The 9,246-nt window shown below is 35.2% G+C and overlaps 1 protein-coding gene across 1 annotated transcript in view; it reads right to left on the bottom strand.

Moving 5' to 3' along the window:
• Window positions 1-5,195: 5,195 nt before the first annotated feature.
• The window catches only part of LOC122066925 (ABC transporter C family member 3-like), a gene marked incomplete at its 3' end in the record, with an annotated part of 9,428 nt that continues 5,377 nt past the window's right edge, over window positions 5,196-9,246 (bottom strand). Inside the window, exons 5-10 of the mRNA XM_042630755.1 lie at window positions 7,068-7,362; window positions 6,762-6,970; window positions 6,301-6,606; window positions 5,863-5,926; window positions 5,392-5,631; window positions 5,196-5,285 (exon numbers count right to left, since the gene is read on the bottom strand). Coding sequence (XP_042486689.1) covers window positions 5,196-5,285; window positions 5,392-5,631; window positions 5,863-5,926; window positions 6,301-6,606; window positions 6,762-6,970; window positions 7,068-7,362 — 1,204 coding nt within the window. The remainder of the gene's footprint in view (window positions 5,286-5,391; window positions 5,632-5,862; window positions 5,927-6,300; window positions 6,607-6,761; window positions 6,971-7,067; window positions 7,363-9,246) is intronic.

Genomic DNA, 9,246 nt, shown 5'->3' on the forward strand with positions numbered 1-9,246 from the left:
TTAGAGAATACATTTTGGGTGTAGCTACTGATGCTGGTAAACTTAAGGATCTTGGAATACAGATCGATGAAGAATATATTGTACATATTGCACTGAATACCCTCCCTAGTCAGTATAAGGTTATCCAATCTACCTACATTGCACTGAAGGACGATTGGAGCCTAAATGAGCTAATTTCCATTTGCACTCAAGAGGAAGAAAAATTGAAACAAACTAGGTTTGAGAGTGCACATGCAACTTTCCACAAGGGATCTTCTGGTGGACCAAGCAGAAGGAACAAAAATTTTTCCAACAGAGGAAGCGCCAAGCCATATGACAGGAATAATAGCTCTCAAGAACTTGACACATCTCAAAAGGCTCAGGATGAAGAGAATACCAACAACGTAGAGTGTTTCTGGTGCCATAAGAAAGGACATGTGAAGAAGGACTGTTTTATTTTCAAGAAATGGTTAGAGAAGAGGAAGAATTCTGGGGCTGATAAGCAGGATGATACCAAGAAATGGTGAGGTAGAATGATCACCAGTAATTGAGAGCAAGTAAAATTTGGTCCCATCAAGTAGTTAGGATTTCTTTACATACAGTTATTTGAAATGCTTGATTAGTGGGAGCTTTGATTTTGTTTAGTATTTGTTTATGTTTTGAACCTTAGCCCGTATGTTTTGGGGCACAGTTTGATGAATTGTGGTTAAGTTTTAGCATTTACATTATGCACAGTTATTTATTGAAATATTTGGTTTATGATTTCATTTAAGAATGTTTTTATAGGCAGTAATTGTCTTGGTTATAGGTAATATTTTGCCACAGTTCAAAAGGTAATGTTTGCCACATTTTAAGACAGTATTTGTCACAGTTCATAGGCAATATTTGCCACAGTTTATAGGCGGAAGGCCACAGTTAGATATTAACCACAGATCAAAGGCGATTTGCCACAGTGAAGGTTAATATCACAGTTAAGGACCTACATGGAATGACAACAGTGTAATTTGAGGATATGTCAATATTTCTATGATGGTATCCCACATAGATTCGTGTTAAGAAACTTACTTATGTTTGTAATAACAGAAAGTTGTATGCCGTATATTGAGGTGTATCTTCTGCTGTTATTCGATGTGAGTGGTTTTTCAACTGAATCACAGTAAGAGTGGTTTATGTAATAAGATTCTATGGCCACACCAATTTAAAAGACATCCTTATAATTAATGTAGCCCAAGTGGGAGATTGTTGGATTTATGGGCTAAATTAATTATTCGGGTTGATTAAATAGGTGAGAGTCAAATTGCATGAACCGGTTCGGTCCACTCTCAAGCTTAGGGATATGCTGGCTCAACCCATTGTGGTTTAGGGTTTTGAGTGCAGGACAGTATTATAAATACTAGGTTTTGGGTCCCTACAACTATTATTCACTCTTCCCCACTTTACCACTAAAGTGAGAGAATCAAGGAGGTTTAAGGGGTTGTAGAAGATCCATAGCCAAGCCAATAGAGCGAAAGTGGGAGTGACCAACATCAATCATCTTCAGCATACTAGGTGAAAGGTACAAATCGATCCTCCATAATTTTATTAGATTCGTGTTCTTGTTTTTCCTGTGTGGTTTCCTCAATAGGGTTTCAAACTCAAACCCATAGGGAGTTCTAACAGAATCCACCACAAGCGCTTGTTCAAAAGCTAAGAGATCTCTCCCTCTGTTAGCTACAGCCAAATTCAGTTTATAGTTAGTATCTTTAACCCTAATCTTCATGATGTAGACTTCCTTTTTGCCATTTGTTAGGTTTAGGATAGTACAATATTTGTTTATTTTTCTATAAATGACATTGCAACTAGCTGTTATGCAGTATTTATGACGTTATGATCAATCAAATATAGCTTCGATGTTGGCCTAGGACTGTTATAATTCTCAAAGGAGAATATTCAAAATACAAGTATTTCACTGAAAAACCAATTTAACCGGGTGAGGGTGGTCTCTAATACCTTCCCACATTCGTAATTAACCTGATACGGATCCAAACCTTAGGTAATGAGGCTATATATGAATTCAAATTCGAGCACGGTCCCTTAACTAGAATGGGGCTTCCCAAGTTTGAGCTCAGTTCTCAAACCAAAATTGGGCTTCCTAGTAGGGTAGAAGCAAATTGTTGTGTGGAGGAATCAATATCTCGACATGAGCCAAGAGGTAGATCTTGTGCCACTCCACTTGGTCATATGAAACTGGTATGCCCCTCAAAACCTACGTGGCGACCCCAAAAAATCATACTTTTCCCATCCCACTCAGTCGTCAAGAAAAGTGAAGACGTCATTGCCAAAGGTAGCAGGTGAGAGATGATAAGTAGGGAAATGAAATGGAAAGATAAAGACAAAAACGCTCCCCTCGAGAAGGAGAGAGGGAAGGCTCCCCAACATCCAAGGGAGAATAGGGAATGGAGAGGGGGTTAAAGCACCCTTCCATTTTCGCTTATGCTCATAAAGGAACATCCTAGAAGACTCCAGAACCTCAAGAAACAAAAGAAACCCTTCCTTGGCTATTGAGGAGTATATATTCTTTCCATATTAGCTGCATAAACCCATCTTTCATGAAGGAAATATCTCCTACAAGAATGAAAGCCAAGAGAGCATCTTCTGATGAAGTTTACAAAACTTCTAAACTAAATCTTTGGTCCACATGATTTTTTGACCAAGCCAGTGGAAATACCACTACTCAGGGAACTGATGAAAACACATTAGAATTCCCTATTTTAAATCTTAACCAAATTAAGAGATTGAAGAAGAAACATTCTCAACTTCGATATATACATATTGGTTAATTTAATCCAAATCGAAATTACATCTTTACTTCGGCAATGATTGGATATCCCAATTATTGCAGCTCTATTTGATTAAACATTTATATTTGACCCTGTGAAAACCCTCATAGGTGGAATGGAATCCAATATGGTAACAGGCCATACATGGTGTAATATTAAACCCAACTTTTTTGAACGACGTTGAGGTCCCAAAGCTATAAATAGATGACCCCTCTCACGTTTGGGGGGATTCCACAGGTGTTACATCCGCATTCTTACGAATTGAAATCATTTTGGAAGATTTTATGTTGTTTTGCTGTGCCAGTTCCAATATGGAATCCCTGTAGACTGAGTCTACGCCCCTCCAACCATCATGCTCTCTTCTGAAAACTTGTAACTAACTGAGTCGAACTAGTTCATTTTTATTTTTATTTTATTCAATTTTAAATTTTTATAAAGAGATCTGTACGGAACGCATGTCACTACTCCCCTCAATAGGGTAGCATTGTATGCGTTATTTGAATTGATTTTCCGTAAGTTTTTTTTTTTTTTTGAGAAATATTCTTTTCAAAGTTGTAAATCTAGGTTTCATATTTCTTCCATGATTTTCCGGAATATTTATCCTTAGTTTAGTATTTTGACCGGATTTTCTCCATTAGTTGGTCTGTTTTTACTTTTTAGTCCAGATTTTCACAGCTTTGATTTTTTCAACCGTATTCATTATGATTTCAATTTATTATTCGTGATTCTCATAGTGTTTTAGCCTTTTAGGATGATTTTAATGAGTTTTAATGGTTTTAATCTTTGGGTTTTAAGTTTAGGGTTATCCCATTCTCATTTTCCTTTCTTTTTAATTTTTGTTTACACTCGGCTATCCGAAGTGGCATCTTCCTATTGAAACACTCACACACTTTCAAAAGAGGACCTTCCGTGTCGTAGATGTTTTTGGTGGATTTGACTAATTGAACCATAAAAAATTCTTTTCCTTAAAGGCAATTAGTTTTTTTAGGTAACCTTTCCAACCATGTGAAATTTATGTGATTCTATCAAAAATAAAAAGACTTATATGATCAGTGGGCCTCACTATATAGGTAGGAGAAGGTCGGGTAATGTCCTTACCCTTCCCCATGTCACATACTCTCTATGTCAAAAAACCCTACCAATTACAAAATTAATATTTTACTCCGAATACTAAAGGCCTTATGCATCCAAGAAAGGGATTTTACTAAAAAAAAAATCTAAGGAAGATATATAGGTAACAACTAGATTATTAAATATAATTCTAAAATCACACCCTCTAGAATAGTAATGTATGACATAATCCAAATTGCTATGAACTCAATAAGTATGTTCAGACCAAAAAGGTAACAACAAAGCTTCAATGAAGGTGCTCAAGCTTCCCCTTTCAGAGATTATCACTTAATTCCTCTGACATTCCTATTTACCAAAATTGGATGCTAGAAATTTCTAAAAAAAAATTGCATTAATCAAAATGTTGATGTCCTGAAGTTATATTTAATTATGGATATATCTTTTTTGTGAAGAACCTATGTCATACATTTTTTAGGTCAAGTAACTTATTGTCTCTAAGAACAATTAAAAATGGTTCTTTAGGAACCAATTTAAAAAATTTTGGGCCAGGATGCATGGCCATCGAAGTAAAACTTTAAGAGGAGGGCAACCACATAAATTTAATCATAGAAAGAATTGGTAGCAACAGTTTAGTACAGAAAGTTGAGAAAAGTTTGGCAGTAGCAATAATTATATATTTTAAAAGCTTATGTAATTTTTTACTTTTATTGGTAGGCTCTAAAGGGTATCTGTAGATTGGAACCAAGTTTTTCACATGGAAGTTGATGTAATTTCAACCATATGGATATTTAGAACATGGTCTACGCTCAGCTAGGTGTCAAGGTTTAGACTTAGATTTAAACAACACCCTCCCATGTATTGGCATATTGCTTTGTATTTTTATCTGTTTATTATTTTTAATAAAATAAAATATTTTGATTGGGTTTAAAAGGTTTTACTTTGTCAATTGGTCAATTCTGTTTTAGTTTAAACTTGACATATGAGCAGGAGGCATTGGGCTACTTTCCAGAAAATCTTTCCTCTAGTGCCATGTGGTAGATATTAGTTCATTCTAAAGATGCTATTGCACTACTAAACTTCTACCAAGATATATAAACACGCATAAAGAAAGAGATTGTTCCCTCTCATCTTCTTTTCTACCTCCACTACTTTAACTGAATGTCAATACCAATTCAAATTTATATATTCAATCTCAATATCAATCCACTGTCTTCTACCAACAAATATTTGTCATACTCAAAATGGCAATGGACCTCAATAATTTGGCTTGGTTACGTTAGGATATTCAAACCTCACTTACATAGCATATCAAAAACTAGGAACTACATCTTCTATTATACTCTCCAAGAAGCTTTGTAAATGACGAGGACTCATTCTCTAACAATTTGGTTGGGGAATCATATTCTAGTACACGGCCTGTTTAAGAAAAGAAAACATATCAATTTTAATTAGGCAAGCCAAAAATAAGGATGAGAAGACATGTTACCATTTGATTGTGGTGTACGAATTTCTAGATACTAACCATTATCAAGGAGGAGGACCCTATCGATGTCAAGAATTGATGTTATCCTATGTGCGATTGTGATGATAGTAGACCCTGAGAAGTGTTGCCTAAGTGTTTGCTGAATTAAATAGTCAGTTGCAGTATCCACTGCTGCTGTAGCTTCATCGAGTACTAATACTTTGCTCCTTTTGAGTATTACCCGACCTAAACAGACTAGTTGCCTTTGACCCATGCTCCAATTCTCTCCATTCTCAGTCACTAGGCAAGCACATATGAAAATGTGTTAGCAATTTAGGTTTTTTCTTTTTTTTCATTAATTTTGTTCCCCTACATTTTTTTTTTTTAGAAAAGAGGTTAGGGGTTGAGAGATTGGGTGTGCAAAAGTTAGCTATATCATAAGATAAGAATTTTGAAAGGTTTATAAATTTGTAGATGGAGAAATTAATATTGAGAAACTTTCGTATACAGTGAATATGAGAAGAAACCAACCTGCAGAATTAAGCTTTCCTTCCTTCTTTCTAACTTTGTCACCAAGTTGGCATTTGTCTAAAGCCTAAGACACACACAAAAAAAAAATCCTTATTAACTTATCATCTTGCTTAGTCGCTAAAGATGAACTATGCAAAATATGAAATGAAAAAGTAAGGAGGTGCCAAGTAAAAACGGAAAAGAGGGTAGTAAAAACATTGCATTTCCCAAGTCATAACTAAGAGAATTTCCTGGGCCAAACTTGACTCAAAATAATCCAATGCATTTCATGAAATGATTTCAATATATATGTGGTAAGTATTTCAAAAATATAGGTACATGTCCCTAACAAACAATTGTAATGTGTTTTGTTTTGTATGAATATCATCAGTAATCAAAAGATATGTTCATGCTATCCTTGTCAGTAATTAAAGACAATTCATCAAACCAAAATCCCACCTCCCATATCTGTTCATCAGTGTACTCTTCAAGTGGGTCAAGATTGGTTCTTAGAGTCCCTTCAAACATTGTTGGGTCTTGTGGTATGATGCTCAATTTTGAGCGCAAGTCATAGAGGCCAATCTTAGAGATATTGATACCATCAATCCGAATCTGACCGACTACAGGTTCAAGCATGCGAAAGAGAGCTTGCACAAGAGTTGATTTACCACTTCCAGTTCTCCCAACAATGCCAATTTTCATCCCTCCAGGAAAAGTGCATGTGATGTTTTGTAAGACAAGAGGAAGGTGTAGGGCATAACGGACCTACATGCATATTAAATATTCAGATAATGAACCTAAGCGGAATTCCATAAATGGAAAAATAGTTGTATAGAAAAATTAGGCTTCAAACGGTCTATCCATAAAATTAGAAAACAAATAATGAGATAGAGATTTGAGGAATCTAGAGTGGGGATTACTTGCAGATCAACTATATCAACTTGCCCTTGTGATGGCCATTCATGATTTGGTCTATTTTCTTCTATCAATAGAAGGGGTTCACTAGGGATAGAGGAGTATTGAAGTATTCTCTCAACAGATATCATTTTATTCTCAAGAATGCTAAGATCCCATACGACCCCTTGCATACTGAAACCAAGCCCAAATGTGACTGCTAAGCCCACAGCAGCTTCAATAGAGAAAAGAAAACAAAATTAATTCACATGAGGAATCAATCATAGTTCCCTAAATGATAATTTTTATACATTTTAAGTTGAACTTCTTACCAGGACTGACTACTTCATTTGGCACTGAGATCAAGAAAACTAAAAAAGTGGCATATGTGATGGATGCCAACATATCCATTCGAAAGAAAACCCACTCCACTGCACCTGAGAAATGAAATATGGGTCGAGAATACCCATCCACCAGCTTGAGGTTAGTGTCCATAAATCTCTTTTCTTGGTTGAAGCACCTGATTGTGGTTAAACCTAAACTAGATTCAGTAAAATGTTGTATAATTGGCGCCTGGCATACCCCGAACATCCGAGACAGTTCTCGTGATGTCGATATGTAGTATTGCTACAAGACAAGGTTCATAAGAATGAATTAGCTACAATTTAGAAAAATGTGTAATAAATATTAATTACTTAAAAGACAATAGCTATTTTTAGCGATATTTTAATGTTAGCTGCTTACATTTAGATGGTTGGTAATGATACCATCTTCATGACTGAAAAAATAGGAAAATATTTCTTCCTATTTTATTTACTTCAATTGTACTCTTCTAAATGGTTTCTATTTTCTATTTTTATTTGAATTTTTATCGAATTATATGCATTACTTATATGTTGATTGCATCCCAAAATTTCTATTACTGAACATGAATGTAACAGTGCTAAAATTTGATGGTATTTATTTTATTTTGTATTGAATTTTAAATCATATATAGATATTCAAATTCAATTAATTCACATGTGTCGGTATCCTTTTTTTTTTTTTAATATAGACTTTCTAATGATGGACTAGATAATTTGGCCTTAATTCATAGTCAACAAAACAACATGTATCTAAATTTTAGTGTCCAAATGTCATAGTGTAGACTAGCTACTTCACTTAGGCCTTAACGCAATGCTTTTGCATTCTTAGAATGAAGTTTAGCCCACCCTTGAGCTTCAGTTAGGAAAGAAAGAGGGACGCGAAGGAGATGGAAAAAAAGAAGGGACGGGGAAAGAAAGATGGAAAGAAGGAAGGAAGAATATTTTTCTATTGAAAATTATCCACTGGTTAATCATGTGGCACTGATTCATTGGAGACCCATTTATTATGCTTCTCTTGATGACTGTCCAAATATTTTCCACATTTCAGTTCTATTTGGCTCAACTTTTATCGATGTGGGTTTCTAAATCACCAGCGATTCATCTGTCAAATTTGAGCCATGATTGATTGAGAGTTCAACTTTCATAATATTGAAACTTTTTATTTCATCCATTGAAAATAGAAGGGTAAAATCCAGCCTTACAATGGAAATTCAGTATAAACATAGTGGTCCTACAATGAAGATTAGATTCAAAAGTTGACACAGGTGACTAATCCAAACCAAGAACAACTATTCAATGTTCGATTTGATTAAAGAAGCCCTCAACATGACTCAAAATTATCAGACCACTAAGGCAAGGCTTTGTAATGGACATTTTCCTTTAATCCTTAATATCAGCAAGAATTTGAGTTCCACTCTGTCTCGGACATTATCACCTCCTATGATAGCCTATCTTCTCTTATTTTGTAGGAGTCCCACTGATTGTCAATCTCTACATCCTATTAAGACTCCTGCCTCACTAGAGTTCCATATGATATCAAACCCTATCCTCTCATAGAGTTTGTATTCTAATATAACTACTCTTATTATATCTCCTTATCAGATAGAGTTTCCAATCATGTGGATTCCTATCTAGGCCATATATATAGACCACTAGGTTGTAATCTTCTCAAGTCAAGCAATACAATGTAGTTCCAATACTTAACATGGTATCAGAGCGCCTAGGGCCAACGCCTATTGATCCCAATATTTTTTTTTTCTATTCTTAGTTATCTCCACTTCCCATTGCCGCTAGTTGCTGCTACTTTCTTCTTCCATTGTTCTAGTTAATCCCTCTTATCTCCATGATCTCTACCAATCCGCCACCATCAATCACTACCACCGCCTCTAATACAAATATACTTACATGTCTCAAAAGCTCCAACGAGTTTGCTGTCATTCAAGAGTCAAATGCTCCAATGAGCCTCATCTCTAAACCATAATTTTCATTTCTCTTCTAAATTATCTCTTGCTGTCCTATGGCCTTTTTCATATTATTATGGCCAACCCTACTACCATTAATGATCTAATTGACAGCTCCAATGAGCATCAATCTGAACTAAATTTTCTTTTATTCTTCCCTTTCTTCTCTTTTCTCTCGGTACTCC

This window comes from Macadamia integrifolia, unplaced genomic scaffold, assembly GCF_013358625.1.
Source record: "Macadamia integrifolia cultivar HAES 741 unplaced genomic scaffold, SCU_Mint_v3 scaffold2636, whole genome shotgun sequence".
NCBI classification, from domain to species: domain Eukaryota; kingdom Viridiplantae; phylum Streptophyta; class Magnoliopsida; order Proteales; family Proteaceae; genus Macadamia; species Macadamia integrifolia.